At 34.9% G+C, this 21,171-nt stretch overlaps 1 protein-coding gene across 5 annotated transcripts in view; it reads left to right on the top strand.

Moving 5' to 3' along the window:
- The window catches only part of LOC125653487 (TPR and ankyrin repeat-containing protein 1-like), an 82,352-nt gene that overhangs the window by 17,258 nt on the left and 43,923 nt on the right, over positions 1-21,171 (top strand). For 4 of the 5 annotated variants that reach the window (XM_056144442.1, XM_048882966.2, XM_056144444.1 and 1 more), the window contains exons 3-9: positions 5,913-6,010; positions 12,439-12,497; positions 12,980-13,238; positions 16,901-17,051; positions 17,257-17,613; positions 18,810-19,085; positions 19,184-19,498. In XM_056144442.1, coding sequence (XP_056000417.1) covers positions 12,999-13,238; positions 16,901-17,051; positions 17,257-17,613; positions 18,810-19,085; positions 19,184-19,498 — 1,339 coding nt within the window. In that variant the 5' untranslated portion in view covers positions 5,913-6,010; positions 12,439-12,497; positions 12,980-12,998. Of the gene's footprint in view, positions 1-5,513; positions 5,662-5,912; positions 6,011-12,438; positions 12,498-12,979; positions 13,239-16,900; positions 17,052-17,256; positions 17,614-18,809; positions 19,086-19,183; positions 19,499-21,171 lie in introns of those variants that run through there. The other variant, XM_056144443.1, reaches the window with a different exon arrangement.

The raw sequence follows: 21,171 nt of genomic DNA on the forward strand, positions 1-21,171 counted from the left end.
GATGACACCGTTATACGAGTGTGCTAGTATTGGAAATTTAAATTCACAATCAAGCAAGTGACCAATAGATTCTCATTACATGTTCAAGCCATCTCATTCTTCTTTGGTTCATTTCTAATGTAATGCAGTTACTTTTGCATTTCTGGTGCAAGTCCTTGTTACTGATGTTATTTGGACAGGAGATAAAGCTTATTGTTCTACGTCAGTTGTTGTAAAATGCCTCTACTTTCTTCATATCACTGTAAATAACACTCCAGCATTCCGACCCATACAAGATGACGGATTTAACATTACCGTTGTAAAATTGGTCCTCAACTTGCTTTTTTGTCTTTCCCAGTTCCGTTATCTAAACTAAGAATACTTCCCACTTAAGTAAAAGCATCTACTTCCTCTAGAGGCCCCCCATTTAATACGACAGGTTCTGCTGGTGCATTGATTGCCATCACCTTGGTCTTCATGGTGCTGGTGTTAGCACAGTTTATTTGGAAAGCATGTTTAGTTTATCTCTTGTCAATGGGTGATGTTTCCGGAGACTTCTGCATGGTCGTCTTAAACTTCAAGTTTTCTAGGTGGCTGAACATTGAATACGTCTCTTATTTTCATGTGTTGTTTGTCTTTAAATCCAATCAATGACCATTTAAAAGAGAATAGGTGATATTGTACACTCTTGTTACATCCCTGATTTGATACAGAATGAATCTGATATTGTATTTTTCAAAATGACACTGCATTTGAAGTTTGAGTAGAATGTTCTCATAAGATTACATATCTTCACTGAAATTCCATATGATTTTACTTTAACAATAACTTCGTAATAAAAACTTACAATGCTAAACTAATTCCCATTACACAAAATGATAGGTTAATTGAAAAAAGTAATTGTAAATGAGTATAGCTAATCACAGTTGTTCATGTAATTGGAAATAATCTTTGAATGAACTTTTTTTTTCAATTACAGGTAATTGTAATTTAATAAGATTTATAGACTTAACTATAAATCCATTTATTTTAGCCAGACTTACATATGTTTTATTTCTGGGGATTTTTTTTTTCGGAAACACTATTCCGAAATCCTAACGGAAATAAGTTGGTAAATACAATACCTTTTCCTTTTATGACGAGGCAATTTCGGAATAAATGTTAGAGAAAAGTCGAGACAAAATTGGGTAGTGAGCTCATCAATAGTCAAAAGAGCATTTTTAGCAGCTAGAATCAGACCAGATAGAGTTAACTTGGGACTAATGGATATATTACATGTGTCTATTTGGTGGCAAGGAAAATGGGGTATGGGCTGGTATGAAATGTACAACAAGATCAAAACATTGTTGAAAGTTGCTGACCCTCCTGGTTATATCATTCTACATTGTGGTGGTGATATTATTGGGCACGCACCAGTCAAACAGCTTATACAAGAAATGAAAGTTACAATTGGCAAAATTTGGAAACTTACCCGATACAAAGCTAATATGTTCACAGATATTGCATAGAAAGAACTGGTATTCATCAGATATATTCCTGTAAGCTCGAAATAAAGGACACCACAGAGTCGTCCACTTCTGCTTCATACTTAGATATTTTATTGAAAGTAGACATTAACGGCAAACTGACAACTCAACTGTATGACAAACGGGATGATTTCAGCTTCTCCATCGTCAACTTTCCACATTTATGTAGCAATATTCCATTATCACCTGCATATGGTGTTTATATATCTCAAGTGATTCGATATGCAAGAGCTTGTTCTGGGTATAGTCAGTTTTTAAATCGAGGTAAGCTACTGACAAACAAGTTGATGGTACAGGGATTTCAACAGTCTCGATTGAAGTCAGCATTTCGCAAATTCTATGGTCGTTATAACGATCTAGTTCGTCAATACAACCTCGCATTGGGTCAAATGCTATCTGACGTGTTTCATACCGATTGTTAAGCCGTTCTTGGCACACTGATTTTGACTGCGGATAATTCCGTTTACCTGATCAGGATATAGGGCTCACGGCGGGTGTCACTGGTCAACAGGGGATGCTTACTCCTCCTAGGCACCTGATCCCACCTCTGGTGTGTCCAGGGGTCCGTGTTTGCCCAACTATCTATTTTGTATTGCTTGTAGGAGTTATGATATTGATCACTGTTCGTTATCTTCACCTTGCATAGCATAGAAAAACAAAAGAATCAACAGTTCAGTGGCGGCGAATATAGTAAGGAATGGGGGATGTTATATCAAGTATTTTGGATATCAAACGTGTAAACACAAAGCTTTTTGAGGCAGATGAGGTTCATATATCAAATATAGTCAATTACATTTTTCTCAACAATATTAGTGCAGGGTTAGAACAATTTATAAGGAATGGAAGGCAAGTGTATCCAAAGTTATACTAGAATTTGGACGGGGTATTTTGTGGCAAGGTGTTGGCTCCACGAACTAGCCCCCCCCCCCCCCCGATGGCGGTGACTTCAATAGTCAATATTGTAACCATTTTTGCCATGTGGAAGAATGCGCGTCTGGATTGAATTATTTGATGACAGTTTTGTCACATGTATATATGATAGAATTTGATTGTCGCTCACCGGAATCATAGTCATATGGGCTTTACTTGTTTAATTGAAAATTAACATTCTAATGATTGATGTTGGGGGGGGGGGGGGTGATTGCAAATCGTCTCATTGCCATCAACCGGAATGATAAGATCTGCTAAATTTGTTACTTGATTTTATGATATAACATTATGCAATGATGTGTTTTGGCCTATAACATTTGGGTGTCAATACATAAGTGTAATTTTCATGGTAAAATTTTCATGTAAAACTTTAAAATTTTACTCATTGCCTAGTTGCTAAGACCAACAACAACCACAATGGGGAGGGGGTGTTGCTTTAAAAAACAATAAGTGCAAAAAATAAAACTTGTATAGGTAAGCATATTGTTATGTCTTTATTTCCATCCCAGGACAAGGTCAGCTTACAAGTGCAATGTACACCACAAAACTGCTATCATTTTGAAGTTTTGCAAGGCTGGTCTATAATAATTAATCATGTTGAAAATTGTCATATAATTGCAAGTACATTTATATCACGTTTCAATTGTATATTCTTATTTTACAATAAACTTCAGCAGCCTTTCTTTTTTTCTAACTGGTTTATACAATTCATTTCTAATTTATTTAAATAAATGCAGCTACATGGAGACATTATATAATGTAAAACTTATACGGTAACAATTTTGATGCACCAGATGCGCATTTCGACAAATAATGTCTCTTCAGTGATGCTCAACCGAAATGTTTGAAATCCGATATAACTATGAAGTTTTAGATCTAAATATAGCCGAAACCAGCGTGCCAAACAAGTGGAGCCAGATTCGTCCAAGGATAAGAGCTATGCATGAGGGAGATAATCCTTAATTTTGAAATGAATTTCTAAATTTTATAACAGCAATTAAATATACATCCGTATTTTCAAGCTAGGAACGAAGTACTTAGCTACTGGGCTGTATATAACTTATTTATGATTGAAACAAGAATTTTGACATACCTGAACTGTATGATATTAGTTATATTAAATCTACTTTGTGTATCTTTGTTCCTAAAATATATACCTTATCGATATTTGGGAGTTACTAAAATAACTACACAAGGAAACCTAGTCCCCTTACCTGGATATATGTCTCCCATATACTGAATGCACGGTTGAGTCTATTCAGGAAGGGGCACACTGACGATTAAAGCCCTTTTAACAAAACACGTAGCTAAACACCCAGGCTTAATTGACAAATCAAAGTCATGGATGGTTGGTGTTTTGAAACCTCTACCCATCCCAGGGTGGAAAAAGTCATCATGATAAAGTGCAGCTGCAAAATTCTTTCTTTGTATTGATATGATTAATGTTATCATTTACAATGTGTGTATATTCTTGTATAAATATTTTGGTGTTACAAATTTGAAACTTCTTAATTGTAATGTGTAATTCGATTAAGTACTTTGTTAATGTAATTGCTATTTAAACAATTACATGTGTAAAATGCAGTAAATGTAATTTACGTTATTTGTCTCGTACATTATGATATCTGATTCCAATTTAAAATAATCTAATTAAACAACAGTTGACCAAAAGGTGTAAACTGTAGCTTAAATAATAGGTGAATTCATAAAACAAATCCGCTGAAAACTTGGGGAAAATGTGCGCTTTCCTGTGTATTATGATGTCACAAAATTGTATCGTATTGATATGATCAAACTGAATTTCAAACATGATAAATCGGTCAGGGGAACAGGCTTTTTTGTTTTGAAACTGTTCTTTTAAACACAACCCTCCTCCAGTGATTGTGATAAAGATGAAGATAAAAGCATCTCAGCAAGCAACAGACAGCGAACGACATTCGTTCTTGAAGTAGAAAAGACATCCTTCCGGTTTTAATCATAAGAGGCATAAATCCAAAGGAAAGCTGGTTTCAACAGGGTAAAGACGACCGTGTGGAGAATGTGAGATGAGACGTGCGCTGCTGTTATCAGGAATTTCACATTGTTGCTACTACAAAAGATGTCATTTAGAGCATTTTCTGTGAATTTGTTGGGATCTTTAATTAGATATCACTTACTCTGTATTTAGCATATGTATGCTTATGAATTTTTAATGTGTAAAATTTACATTATATAAATTCATAAAAATGCGTTTATTTTGTTGTTAGGAAAACTTGTTTAAATGTTAAGCAAAGAAGAAATGGCATAAGATATTCTAAAGCATCATATTCGAGGTTTGTCTAGCAATTGACCCCATCCCTAATAGCACAATATACGAGTACACGTATACCTTGGTTAATGCTCTCACTTCGAATTGTTCAACAAATATTATTTTCCATTGGGATGTTTAAAATTACATGAAATAAACATGAATAAAACATCTTTTTTTGTATCCGTGCACCCACTCTAACCGTGAACACAACAAATACTATTATTTACTAATATCTTTGCGGCCAAATGTTCAGGAAGACAGTATTTATGTACAGTAATACATCTACATTTTAGTGCAAATAGATCATAATTAATGCAGAAATGACTCACATTCACCCATGATTTCCCTTAACATGTGTACTAATATTATGGATCAATTGAACAAAGATATACATGTATGTACAGTTACTGTGCATCATGCAATATCCTTAAAGAGTCATTAATTATTCCGAAAATAGTGATAGTATAAAGTCAATGTATACCAGTGAGGGAGTCACCAGAATTCCAGTTCCATGAGGGGAGTAACCCTGCTTAAGGGGAAAGGTATCTTGCTGATTCACCCAATGAATTTCCTAACCGTCTTCTTATACCGATGTAAGCATAGCAAACTAGAATAAAACTTAATTCAAGGTTTAAAACCTTGATCTGAGGGAACTACTTGACGTGATTGTTGTCATTTCTAACTGTAATCTGGTTCTGATACGGGCTCCAATTAACCTATGATGCAATTCCATTTTATAATGAATATTCAGGATTCCATTCGGAACTTGTCAGAACTTTCCACGCTATAAAAAGGAGTTGTTAAGTGTTCCGAATAGGTGTGTATCAGTTCATCGAAATCATGCTGCTTTTTGCAGGAAATCAATTATTCACGGCGATTTACAGGAAATCAATAAGACACGTTGATGTACATTTAGAAAGTGAAAAACCAGCAAAGGTATAATGCATGTGTGTGTACATATTGGGAAGTTTTGTTTAGATAGTCTAGCATTGATTTTATTTCTCTATGTTATCTTCTTAGCTGAACTCTGGGTTAATTTTGAATGTTTACGTACCTGGTTTTTTACGGGTTGCCGTGACTACGAGAAAAATAAGAGAAGCTATGATGCAAACGAAACGTTATATGTACTACTTTCGAACTGATTTACCGTATCAGTATTCCGTATATTCAACCTAGTTTCGTTTCAGATTCATAGAAACGTCTCATCTCCAGGACAGTGACAGACGAGGATGATCAAACTGTTCAACGCGCAAGAGTATCGTTACATGTTCCTCTCTTCATCATAGTAAGTTGAATATTTTGTTGATCAGTGTTAAAAATCGAAAATTTAAATGTTTTGTTTTTCTTTTATCGGAGAAGGGTAATTTAATTCAGACTTAAGGAATTCTTTGATAGTTGAAAAAGAGTAAAGAGTGCATATATATATGTTATCAATATATGTCTCAGAGAAATTTGTTGAATATTGTTATGCGTTTTTGTCAAGATCACTTGTAATCAAATAGCTTATCCACAGCTGTCAATGGTTTTTGAGTGGTCGCCAACTTCAATGAATGTAGAGGTTTTTCAAAGTAGGACAATAGATTAAATATCAAGTGCACCAACGACACGAATTATATTCAATTGTCCATTTTTTCCCTTCAGTACGACATAATATTTACATTGAATGAAAACTAGATAAACAAAATAAGAAATGCAAGCTAACACTAAACTACAAAAGCCTGAAAAAAGGCGTGTACATATTGAAAATCGTCATGTTTTTCATAGAGGTTCAAGGTAGCTCATAACACTATTTTGTTATTCAATGGCTCGTTAAAAGAGCTCTTATGAAGTATGATTTCACCATCGAAAGAGTGATACAACCTCTCAAGCATTTTATATGATTTTTTTTGTGATTTATCCCAGAATCATAAAAAAGGTTCTGTGTTTGCAAATAAGATACTTTAGAGTCCAAATTTTGCGGTGATTTCCTGAATGATATGAATATCTAAGAAACATGCCTAAACGACTCAGATATACATTTTAATTTTTAAATAAAAAATATTTATTAAAATTGAAAACGTCATTTGCGAAATATTTATTTAATCTACGGATAAAATCTTCAAAAAAAAAAAAAAAAAACCATGTCATGTAGAAAAAAGATATATCAAAGAAATGTTTTTTAAAAAGAATTGAAATGAAATGGTAAAATTTTAAAAATATTACGAATTTTCTAATTTGAACCAAGCCCGATTAGAATTGTAAAAAGTAGCCATAGAGAACATTGTAACACAGAAAAACTACATTCCTTTGATGTAAAAGGGTCTACAAATTAAACAACTTTATAAAGGAAACTAATTTCTTGATCAAAAGTGCATGCAATTAATAACACTATGATTATTTCAGTAATTTCTATCAATTTTGATCGGGGTCGGTACTTTTTTTTTTCAGGTTTGAATATACTGATTATATTTAAAATTTGGTCATTTCGTTTCAATTTCATTTTATGGTATATTTCTGCGATCTATCTTTTTTCTAACTGACATGAAGATTTTATAAGTGGATTTAAAAAAAATAGGAACAAATAACGTTTTCAATTTTCATAAATATTTTTTCTAACAAATCAAAACGTTTTTAGGCATGTTTTATTAGATATTCATACCATGCACTAAAGAACAGCGAAATATGGACTCAAGTATCTCTTATCTGCAAACAAAACACCTTTTTATCATTCCGGGAAAAATCACAAAAAATCATATGAAATAATTGAGAGCCTGTATCATTCTTTCGATGGTGAAATCATGCTTTATAAGAGGTGTTTTAACGAGCCATTGAATAAAATTGTAGTGTAATGAGCTACCTTAAAACGCGTCTAAACTGACGACTAACTCTCGATGATAATACAAGTATTTAACTGTCTGTAGACAACCTTTTTTCCAAGCCTTTGTAATTCAGTTTTAGTGCTAGTTTGTTTCTTCTTTTTTATTACGTTTTTATCTATGTGATAATTCAATCGTCCTGAAGAAGGGACAGGTCGTCCTGAAAATTTTATAATTCAATATTGCTCGTGTCGCTTGTAATTTTTAGTGTTTTTATATACTCTTATTCATTCATTTCGTTGAACTGTGATAAAAATAAGAAATCATAGAAGATCCATGAACCACATCGCCACATCACTCACCTGAGATACTTTGTCCCTCTGTTGTTCAGTTGTTGTGATTTTTAAAAGATTTTCTTTATCAATCGTTATTCCCATTAACAATTTTGACCCCATATTGTGGTCCCAATGGATCACAACATAACTAAAGATTAATTCACATAACATAGACATGTCTCACCGCCAATATGACCTACATGACCTTGCTGTTAAGTATATGATGAAGGTCATAGGTCATGGTATGTTATATTGTCCTATGAAATCTTAGACTGTAAACAAAATATGAAACCTCTAAAATAGTACAGGGGATATTAAATATGTTAAATTACTATTAAAAGTAGGTCAAACGTCGAGGTCAAGGTCGCAAGGTCAAACTCCAAGCATAACAAGGTCTTGTCATTAAAAATGTATACACAAAATACGAAAGCTTTACCTTCATTAGTTCAGGAGATATTGTTTAAGAAAGTGGGTCAAGGTCTCAATATAAAATACGATTGTTTCACAAGGTCTTGTCAAAAAGAATCTATATACCAAATGCGAAAGCCCTACCTTGAATAGTTCGGAAGATATTTAATAGGTTACTTTTTCTGAAAAGTAGGGCAAATTCCAAGGTCAAATGTCATATTATGAAATAAAATCTATTGCCATAAGAAATATTTATACAAAATATCAAAGATTTACCTTAATTAGTTCAGGAGACATTGAATAGATTAGCGATTTAAAAAGTAGGTCCAACTCAAAGTTCAAGTTCACAAGGTCAAACTTCACAAAACAGTAATGTATTACCATAAAAAAATTATGTACAAAATATGACAGCCCTAGCTCAAATATTTCAATGGATATTTTTTAAAGAATCTCCCCGTATATCAGCAGATACATATATAACTCCGTTTACCTGATCAGGATATAAGGCTCACGGCGGGTGTGACCGGTCAACAGGGGATGCTTACTCCTCCTAGGCACCTGATCCCACCTCTGTTGTGTACAGGGGTCCGTGTTTGCCCAAGTATCCATTTTGTATTGTTTATAGGAGTTATGAGATTGATAACTGTTCGTTATCTTCACCTTGCATATAACAAATTGATTCTCTATTGTGGCCACACTCATCCCCGGGGACTATGAAGTGCACAAACGTGGTTCCACACTATATCAAGAAATTTTCATATAAATATCAACTTTTCTGGGCCTGTGGTATTTGAAAAGAAAATTTTAAAAAAAATTAAAAACTTCCCTATACACCCGTATGTTAAACTTGTGGCCCCACCTAACCTCAGGGGCCATTATTTTTACAAAGTTGAATTTGCATTATATCAGGAAGCTGTCGTATGAATTTAAACTTTTCTGACGTAGTGGTTGTTGAGAAAAATCAAGAATATTTTCTTACACATTTCTATGTAAAAATACGACCCCCTATTATGGCCCTATCCTACCACAAGGGGGTCATGGTTTTAACAAACTTGAATGTACATTATGTCAGGAAATTTCATATAAGTATAAACTTTTCTGGCCCTGTAGTTTTTGAGAAGGTTTTAAAAATTACCCCTAGATATTCTCATGTAAAACTATGATTCCCTATTGTGGCTCCACCCTACCCCTGGAGAGCCATCATTTTAACAAACTTGAATCTGCACTAAATCAGAAAACTTTCATGTAAATGTGAACTTTCCTGGCTTAGTGGTTCTTTAGAAAATATTTTTAAAGAGTGCCACTATATATTTCAATGGAAACTTTCTGTAGGTTTTGAACAAAAGATGTTTACGATTTACTCGTATGTAATTTTTCTTATACCTTATTATGGCCCCATCCTACCCTTCGGGGCCATGCTTTGTACATAATTTTCACTATATCAGGAAGCTGTCATGTAAATTGAGATTTTTCAGCCCCAGTAGTTTTTGGAAAGATTTCCCTATGTATTTGCATGCAAACGTTTGCCCCTTATAGAAACCCCACCCTACCCCTGGGTCCATGATTTTAAGAAACATGAATCTGTGAATCTGCACTACATTAAGAAGCTTTCATATAAATGTAAATCTTTTTGGACCTGTAGTTCTTGAGAAGAATATCTTAAAGCCTTTCCCAACACATTCCCATGTAAAACTCTGATTCCCTATTGTGGGATCACCCTACCTCCAGGAGCCAAGATTTTAACAAACTTCAATCTGCCCTATGTCAGAAAGCTGCCATTTGAATTTGCATTTTTTGGGGCCTACTGGTTCTTGAGAATACAATTTTCAAAGATTTCTCATATTTTCATGTATTTGTATGAAAATGTTTGATTCGCTATTGTGGTCCCACCTTACCCCCAGGGGCCATGATTTCAACAAACGTGAATGCGCACTTTGTCAGTAATCTTGTATGCAAATTTGCACCTTCCTGTTCCAGTGGTTCTTGTGAAGATGTTTTAAAAAAATGCCCTATACACTCCTATTCAAAACTCTGCTTCCTTATTGTGACTCCTAAATTCCCCCGTGGGCCAAAACTTTTACAAACTTGGATTTTCGCTGTATCAGAAGGCTATCCCAATACATTGTTATGTAAAATTTTAACCCCCTATTGTAGACCCACCTTACCCTCAGCGGCCATGAATTGCACAAACTTGAATTTGCACTATGTCAGGAAGCTTTCATTTAAATGTAACCTTTTCTGGCCCAATGGTTCTTGAGAAAACGATTTAAGAAATAGTTTTCCTATATACTCGTATGTAAAACACAATTCCCTATCATGGCCCCATCCTACCCTCCGGGGCCATGCTTTGTACAAACTTGAATTTTCACTTTAGCAGGAAGCTGTCATGTAAATTGGAACTTTTCTGGCCTAGTGGTTCTTGAGAAGAAAATTCCCCTATGTATTTGCATGCAAAAAGTTTGCTCCCTCTATTGTGACCCCACCGTACCCCTGAGACCATGATTTTAACAAACTTGAATCTGCATTTTATGAGGAATGTATTGCTTATAGGAGTTATGAGATTGATCACTGTTCGTTATCTTCATCTTGCATGAGGAAGTGTTCATGTAAATGTAAACTTATTTGGCTCAGTGGTTTTGAAAGATTTTCCCTATACATTCGTATGTAAAATTTCGACCCCGTATTGCTGCCCCATCCTGTTCAAGGGGCCATAATTTTAAACATTTTGAATGTGCATTTTGTGGGGAAGTTTTCATGCAAATTTAATCTTTTCTCGCCCAGTGGTTCTTGTGAAGAAGATTTTAAAATATTTTCCTTATCTATTTGTATGTAAAACTTGAATACCTTATTGTGGCCCCACCTTAACCCCGAGGGCTATGATTTTAACGCACTTTGTCAGAAAGCTTTCATGTAAATTTGAATTTTTCTGGCCAAGCGGTTCTTGAGAATATGCTTTTTCCAGATTTTCCCTATCCATTCCCATGCAAAAGTTCGATCCCCTATTGTGGCCCCAAGGAGCCATACTTTTAACCAGGTTGTATGTACACTTTGTCGTGAAGCTTTCATGAAAATGTAAACTTTTCTGGCCTGGTGGTTCTTGAGAAGAAGATGCTTTGAAGATTTCCTCTATCTATTTGTATGTAAAACTTTAATCCCTGTTGTAGTCCCACCCTACCCCCGGGTGTCATGATTTTAACAAACTTGAATGCGCACTTTGTCAGAAAGCTTTCATGAAATGTAAACGTTTCTGGCCCAGTGATCTTTGAGAAGATTTTTAAAGATTTTCCCTACGTAAAAAATGATCCCCTATTGCCCCCCCCCCCCCCCCCCCCCCCCAGTCAGAAAGATGTCATTTAAAGTTGAATTTACCTGACCCAGTGGTTCTTGAGAAGGTTTACAAAGATTTTACCTATATATTCTCTTGTAAAAAAAATCTTTGATCCCCTATTGTGGCCCCAACCTACCCTTGTGTAACATGGATTTAACAAACGTGAATTTGCACTGTGTCATGAAGCTTTCATGTAAATTTCAGTTCTTCTGGTCTAGTGGTTCTTTTAACTGAATCCATCATATTTTTGCATTTTTGTGATTATACCCCCTTTGAAGGGTGCATGGCACTTCATCTGAACAAACCTAGAAAGCCATTTATCAAAGGATGTTTTATTTAAAAGTTGTGTTGAAACTGGCCAAATGGTTCTGGAGAAAAGAATGAAAAGCTAGGTAGTTTAATGGGGCATATAGTGAATGAGAGTGTGATTTTATTTCTTTCATACAATCTCTTTTAAAGTCAGCATTTCGCAAATTCTGTGGTCGTTATAACGATCTAGTTTGCCAATACAACATATCATTAGGTATATCAAACATATCAAATGCTGTCTGACATGTTTCATACCAGTTATTAGACCGTTCTTTGCACATTGATTTTGACTACAGATAACTTTGTTTACCCGATCAAGATATAGGGCTCCCGGCGTATTTGACGAGTCGACAGGGGATGATTATGCCTCCTAGGCACCTGATATCACCTCTGGTGTGTCCAGGGGTCCATGTTTGCCCATTTGTCTATTTTGTATTGCTTATAGGAGTTATGAGATTGATCACTGTTCGTTATCTTTCGCATTATTCTGTAACATTTGACCGCACAGTTGAATTAATCTTTCTACATATTTCTACAGCACAGTCCACCACAGAAAAGAAAAAAGAATGATGAACTGATGGCATCGTATCCTTCTTGGTTAGTCATGATTAATACTTACGATTGAGGTTGTTCATTCAGGACCAAATTCATTCATAACACTCTCAAATCACAATCCGACTCATATCAATATCACGTTTATAGAATTGTAAAATCACAATAAAAAAAAACAAACAGAAGTTTTCTGAAATCATGTTAAGTTCACAATGGTCTTAGATCATTTTTACAACTCTCAAATCACGATTTAACACCAGCTATTCTAAAGTCAAGATTAACTTTTTATCTTGTAGTTTGTGTTACAATATTGTATCCAACTACATTAGTATATTATCGTTGTTTTTTTCCTACTATAATTATGTAAGTTTGTAATTTTTATTCAAGTGATTTGAGAGATGAACTGGTATTCATCCAGAAATATGACAATGTGTAATTCATAAATCTTAGGTACAATAATAAGAAATTGTATTTTAATGATGCAAATGTAAGTTAACTTGATATCAGTTTTGACATATCATTAACAGAATACAGGATTATCTTACTATGGAAAAACTAAGAGAATTAGAAACTGAAGCACAATGTGCTGCGTTTGCAAACAACAGTAAATCGGCTTTAGAACTATACAGCAAGTGTCTACTTCTTTGCGAACAACATAACTTGCCACAAGAAGATTACAAACGAATACTTGGTTTCAAAGTATTGTTGCAGAATGCACAAAAAGCGAACAAGGAGGCCCTGTATGACTCCGTATCATATGTCATGCTGGATCAACAAAGTCACGAGGTTTGTTAGTAGTCGAAGTTGTCAGTTTTTATTTGTGTATTTCTATATAATATAATGGCCATAATAATAAAGAATACTTAATATAGTATACATACAGGTGTGCATCTCTATTCAATGAAAATTAAACAATCTAAATTTCGAAAGAATGAGCAGATCAAACATAGCCTACACGACTATAAACATATTTGAATGCAGACAGAACGAAGTTGAACTATATTTAATGTATCTTTACGTTCATAACTAAGTTATTATTCGTTATCAAAGAGCAAGAACTTCACCGAACGAAGTAATGGTTTTTCAAAAATATGGGGCAAGATTTAAGTAAAATTTATAAAATTCATGCTTTTTAGTTCACCTGAGCAGAAAGCTGAAGGAAGCTTTTCGGATCAAAATTTGTCTTGACGACCGTCCTTTTCGTAACCTTTTCACATCTTCGTCTTCTCCAGAACCACTGGGCCGAATTCAACCAAATTTAACATAAAACATTTTTGGGAAAAGGGAGTTCATGTTTGTAGAAATGAAAGGCCATGCTCCCTTCAAAGGGGAGATAATCACAAAAATGCAAAAATAGGGTAGAGTCATTTAAATTCTTCTGAAGAACCAACTGGGCCATAAAAGCTGAAATTTATATGAAAGCTTCCTGCCAAAACAGATATTTAAGTTTCTAGAAATCAAAAGCCCTGGGGTTAGGTTGGGACCACAATAGGGGATCGAAAATTTACATGCGAACACATAGGCAACTAAAATTGGCATAAACCATCCTTAGATGAACTTTGTTAATATGAAAGGAAAATCCCATCTACAAGGGCATATGATAGTTACTGAATTTGTAATCACGTTTAATGATTAAGTTTGATAATTAGTTAATTTTTAGTTGTTACCTGTGAAAGTATTCTAATCAAGCTGCTTGCATAATGACCGTTTTGTTCAAGCTTGTTTATTTCTAGGAACTGCTGCTCAGGTGAGCAATGTGGCCCATGTGTCTCTTGTTTTATTTGTTTTTCTTTTGTTTGTGTGTATGGCATCATAAGGTACCATAATATCATTTCATATTTTTGTCAATACAAAAATATTATAAAAGGTATATCAGTTGATGGAAAAAGTCGTCTATGGTTAATTATTGTGAAATTATGCATGGCATAGTGGAAAAGTGATATGCAAATAAATGTTATGGGCATAGGTGGCCAGACCAAGTGATTATAAAACGATTTTATACATGTAACTCATTAAATAAAAACTGCAAATATTCCATTGTAATCCCTTTTTTTTCTATTTTCTAGTCAAATTGATCATAATTCCAATATTTATGGACTTTGATGTTAGATCAATGTCCGATCCTATTTTTGTTTTTATTTATGCATGTGACATTAATATGTCAAACTAACATCTCAACTGTGTGACAAACCGGATGATTTCAGCTTCTTCTCCAACAACTTCCCATATTTACGTAGTAATATTTCATTATCACCTGAATATGGTGTTTGTATCTCTCAACTTATTCGATACGCAAGAGTTTATTCTGCGTATGATCAGTTTTTAAATCGAGGTAGGCTACTGACAAACAAGTTGTTGGTGCAGGAGTTTGAATAGTCTCGTTTAAAGTCAGTGATTTGCAAATTCTATGGTCGTTATAACAATATACTTTGCCAACACAACCTATCATTAGGTCAAATGCTTTCTGACTTGTTTCATACTTGTTAGGCCATTCTTGGCAGATTATTTTTGACTACGGATACATCCGTTTACCTGATCAATATATAGGGCTCACGGCAGGTGTATATATAAATATATATTATTTTTGGTGATATCAAAGATGTGCATCAGGTATATGTTACGAAGAAATATGTTAATGCCTTCCTGTCAAGTTGTTAATTGCACTAATGCTAAGGGGTGTGTGAAAAAAGTTGGGTTTTTTTTCGAAATCCCTGATCCAACCAAGACATCTGAAAAGAAAAAGACTGTAAACTGTGGATTCATCATTTCCGTAATGACAAGTTGAGGTTCTAGACATTTGTATGCAGAAACATTTACCGTCTGTCTGGTCTACGACTCGAATTAACGTCTTCTGTTTTCAATTCCTTCTTGCGAAATAACGGGCTCAAATATATACGGCTGTAAATGTAACTGTTTGTGACTTGTCATGTTTACAGTGAAACTGATGAAATAAACCGGAACCGAGGGTGTTACATAATAAATTAAACTTCAATGGTCACTCTCTTAGCGGCGAGTAATTCAAAATATATGATAAATTAATGTTGATTTAATCGTTAAGCAGGGATTTTTGTTTTTAAAGACTGCAATTTACGATATCTGAAAATAATGTTTTGTTCAGAAAATGTGGTTAGGGTTGCCTTTCCCTTTAATAGCTAAATGTCGTCGATATATTTAATGTAAAACTTATACGGTAACAATTTTGAGGTACCAGATGCGCATTTCGACAAATAATGTCTCTTCAGTGATGCTCAACCAAAATGTTTGAAATCCGATATAACAATAAAGTTTTAGAGCTAAATATAGCCAAAAACAGCGTGCCAAAAAAAGTGGAGTCAAATTCGTCTAAGGATAAGAGCTATGCATGAGGGAGATACTCCTTAATTTTGAAATGAATTTCTAAATTTTATAACAGCAATTAAATATACATCCGTATTTTCAAGCTAGTAACGAATTACTTAGGTACTGGACTGTAGAGATCCTCTGGGACTAACAGTCAAGGCCACAGTAAGTATATGAAAAGTGAAGATAACGAACAGTGATCAATCTCTTAATTCTTATAAGCAATACGAAATATAGTTAGGCAAACACATACCCCTGCCCTGGATATACCAGAGGTATGTAATACATGTACATGTACTATCAATTATTTTTTTACATTCATATATGTATTCAGTGAGAATATCTGTGGCGATGCGACAAATCACACTTCAAATATTAATGTGAGGACAGATGATTTAAGAGTGTCAATTAGAGCAAACATATTCGAAGTGAACTGTTTTAAATAAGATATATTTTTCAAACTGCCCGTTATATCACCTACTGAACCACTCTCGGCGATACGCGCCTTGGACCATCCAATTGCTGACATACTTATGCAAGGTAAAGATAACGAACAGTGATCAATCTCATAACTCCTATAAGCAATACAAAATAGGTAGTTGGACAAACACGGACCCCTAGACACACCAGAGGTGGGATCAGGTGCCTAGCAGGAGTAAGCATCCCCTGTTGACCGGTCACACCCGCCGTGAGCCCTATATCCTGATCAGGTAAACGGAGTTATCCGCAGTCAAAATCAGTGTGCCAAGAACGGCTTAACAATCGGTATAAAACACGTCAGACAGCATTTGACCCAATTTGAAGTTGTATTGACAAACTAGATCGTTATAACGACCATAGAATTTGCGAAATGTTGACTTCAATCGAAACTGTTGAAACCCCTGTACCATCAACTTGTTTATCAGTAGCTTACCTCGATTTAAAAACTGACTATACGCAGAACAAGCTCTTGCATATCAAATAAGTTGAGATATATAAACACCATATGCAGGTGATAATGGAATATTGCTACATAAATATGGGAAGTTGACGATGTAGCAATAGTTCATGTAGCAATACATGTGGTTCAAATATAGTTGACTTTTTCCATTCAACAATTCGCAATTCAGGGATATTGGTATGCCTCCTATGCTGTACAAAATTTGAAGAGGTTTGACAAAGCGTTAGAGTTCCTAATCAAAGGTTCCACATTAACAGAAGAGCCGTCCCTATTCTTGGCAGAAATAGTGCAAATTCTGGTTTCCCGTGGGTCGTCGAACGGTATAGTATTTCACATCTTTAAGCATGCACCTAGTTTCTATACATTGCACAGTCTGTGTTTGTTTGACATAGCTGTGTAATCTGCTGATTTAAAGATATTCAATAAATCATTTCATGCAGGGATTACTAATATCAATGCTTAAATACAGACGTTGTAAATCATTTCAAAGGTCTTGCTTATGGAGTTTTGATCTTCTTATTTCAGAGCGATTGTTTTTGGAAATACTCGAAAGATACCCCGCGTTAGACATTGGTTCCATAGAAACACAGAGAAATGTAATTCAGAGATTAGTTGACATTAATTTTTGGGAGGGTGTTAGCTTACTTGTAACAGGTATTCACAAAGGACCTGCCAGTAAGTTAGACAAATCTGCTTCAAGTTGTTCAGCCGTTGGAGTGCCAGTTGGAAGATTACTAGGAAACATATCTAAGAATGATAAACAAAGGTTTGGTGTACAACTTGCACAAGCTCTACTAGAGAATGGAGCAACAATACAAGAAATAGAAAAATCCATGGAAATGCCAATTCTGCACGTTGGACTTAAAGTGGCCATGGAAACAGGTGAATTATGAAGAAGCATATAAACCTTAAAAGTGTGTGAGGCATGACAAACAAATACTTTGTTTATAAATTGTGAATTTTCTAACATAAGTTGGTGTTATAACTCTATGTATCACAAGATTAGGTTTATCAAACAAAGACTGCAACCGTGAGATTTGTTGGTTGTATATTGTGTAAAGTGTCACACGAGAATACCTCGGATAGAGACGTTACAATTGCTGGTATGGGGCTGCTAAATATAGACCTATGCTCTACGAGAAAGAGAGAGAGAGAGTAAGAGAGAGAGAGAGGGAGAGAGAGAGAGAGAGAGAGAGAGAGAGAGAGAGAGAGAGAGAGAGAGAGAATCGTATGATTTCTTTTCAATGAATTTCATAAATTCCATGTAGAATAGAAATTCAGAGTAAGGCAAACAAGAATCCATGAAACACCAAAGATAGGATCAGGTATCTAGGAGGAGTAACCATCACTTGAGTGATCACATCCATCGTGAACCCATGATCAGATAAACGGACTAATCCGTATTCCAAATCAATATGTAAAGAACGGCATAACAATACGCGTGAAACACGTTTGACAGCAGTAATAACAGGTTGTATTTTCATTTAAGATCATTAAAACGGTCATGAAATTTGCGAAATATTGACTTAAAATGAGACTCTTGAAACCCATGCAATATCAGCTTATTGTCAGTAACTTTCCACGATAAAACTGATCATACGCAGAACATGTTCTCAGGAATCGAATTAGTCGAAATACATAAATACCACACATGGAGGTGATAACGAAATATTGCTACATAAGCATTGAAGAGAGTCAAAAGTAATGCCGTTGGTCATAAAGCTGAGTTGTTAGTTTTCCATCAACATCCATCTCTAAGAAAGTAGGAGTCTTTTATTTTTAGTTCACTGAGATATATTAGACATATTAGACGTATGAAAACATTTCTTGGGGAGGGGGAGAGGGCCTTAACTCGAATTGAGTCGAGTTGAAGATCCCAACAATAAAGTTTTTCGTCTTAGTTAGAAGATGTTGAATGGATTCTGCCTCATAAGAGTGTGTGAACAGGCCAAGTAATAAAGGAGCAAAATTTGTGCCCATGAAAATTTGGAAAGACTAATTTTGATATATACGCTGAAATGAAGAACAATGCAAATAAGTGAATCATACTAATGTATCTTTGCCATTATTTGTTTTAGGCAACAATGCCTTGTTGAAATGGCTTTTTAAAAATTGTTCGAGAGGAGAATTGCACGAAAACAGATCAGACAGTGACCAGAATTCAGTTTTGCACGCTTTAGTAAAGTCAAATATGAAGAACGAGCAACAGGAGTTAGATATATTCAAAATTCTTCTCGAGAACGGATGTTCACCGCATCTACATGATGCAATGGGAAGAACACCAATTGAATACGTCTCCAAAACTAGGCGCCTGTATCCACTGTTAAATCAGACAACAGAATCAAAAGTTGATGGTAAACACTCTTACTGAGTACCAATTATATTTTATTCGAAATTTGTCCAAATGAAAAAAATATTATAATCATCCATTATCATTATTCTTATTTGTCAGAGCAAAATGGCCTTGTCGGTGAAATAACGGCACAACGTAATGACGCTGATAGTGGATGCAACGTGATTAAGACGGAAGATGAATGTGTTGTACGAAGAGAAGGTGCAATAATCATTCTAGGGGATACGGAAGCGAAAACAGATTTTGAATCACTGGTAAAGAGAGCCAATGAAGCATTTAGCCGAAAAATGTTCACGGAAGCTTTTGAAGACTATATACATGCGGCAGCGATTTTGGTAGATGATAATCAGCAGAATATGAGGGAAGAAATTGTCAAGCATTTATGCAAATGCTATACAAGGTGCTCCAGTACAGGTAGGCAAAATTGTGAAAAACTGCTTGAATGCAGATTTTAGTATTTGCATTTGAAATTGTAAAGAAAATTAAATGTGTACTTTTATAGTTCGTTAATTGCAAATAAAGACATTTGCCAAAACCTCCATTTCGATTTTTTAAAAAGAAAATTTGAAACTGAAAAGCAGAAGAAAACAAAGTTAATTTCCTGCCACAAAACTGTAACCACAGAACTATAACCACAGAACTATCAAACAGAAATATAACCACAGAACTATAACCACAGAACTTTGACCACAAAACTATAACCACATAAATACAACAACAGAACTATAACCAAAGAATTGTAAAGACAGTAATATAGCCACAGAACTATAACCACAGTACAATAACCACGGAACTATAACCACAGAACTATAACCACAGTACGATAACCACAGAAATATAACCACAGAACTATAAAACAGAACGATAACCACAGCACTGTAACCATAGTGCTATAACCACAGAACTATAACCACAAAACTATAACCACAAAACTATAACCACAGAACTATAACCACGAAACTATAACCACAGAACTATAACCACAGAACTATAACAACAGAACTATAACCACAGAACTATAACCACATAAATACAGCAACAGAACTATAACTAAAGAATTGTAAAGACAGTAATATAGCCACAGAACTATAACCACAGTACGATAACCACAGAACTATAAAACAGAAATATAACCACAGAACTATAACCATAGAATTGTAACCACAGAATTGTAACCACGGCGCTATAACCACAGAACTATAACCACATAATTGTAACCGCAGTGCTATAACCACAGAACTATAACCACAAAACTATAACCACAGAACTATAACCACATAACTATACCCACAGTACGATAACCACAGAACTATAAAACAGAAATATAACCACAGTACTATAACCACAACACTGTAACCACAGTGCTAAAACCACAGAACTATAAACACAAAACTATAACCACAGAACTATAACTACATAACTATAGCCACAGAATTGTAACCACAGCAATATAACCACAGAACTATAACCACAAAACTATAACCACAGAACTATAACCACAGAACTGTAACTACAGAACTATAACCACAGAATTGTAACCACAGAACTATAACCACAGAACTATAGCCACAGAACTATAACCACAGAACTATAACCACAGTACTAAAGCCACAGAACTATAACCACAGAACTATAGCCACAAAACTATAACCACAGTACTATAGCCACAGAACTATAACCACAGAGCTGTAACCACAGAACTAAAACCATGGTACTATAGCCACAGAACTATAACCACAGTACTATAACCACAGAACTATAACCACAGTACTATAGCCACAGAACTATAACCAGAGAACTGTAACCACAGAACTATAACCACAGAACTATAGCCACAGAACTATAACCACAGTACTATAGCCACAGAACTATAACCACAGTACTATAACCACAGAACTATAACCACAGAACTATAACCACAGAACTACAACCACAGTACTATAGCCAGAGAACTATAACCAAAGTACTATAGCCACAAAACTGTAACCACAGTACTATAACCACAGAACTATAACCACAGTACTATAGCCACAGAACTATAACCAGAGAACTGTAACCACAGAACTATAACCACAGAACTATAGCCA

Source organism: Ostrea edulis, chromosome 7 (assembly GCF_947568905.1).
Source record: "Ostrea edulis chromosome 7, xbOstEdul1.1, whole genome shotgun sequence".
Classification (NCBI taxonomy): domain Eukaryota; kingdom Metazoa; phylum Mollusca; class Bivalvia; order Ostreida; family Ostreidae; genus Ostrea; species Ostrea edulis.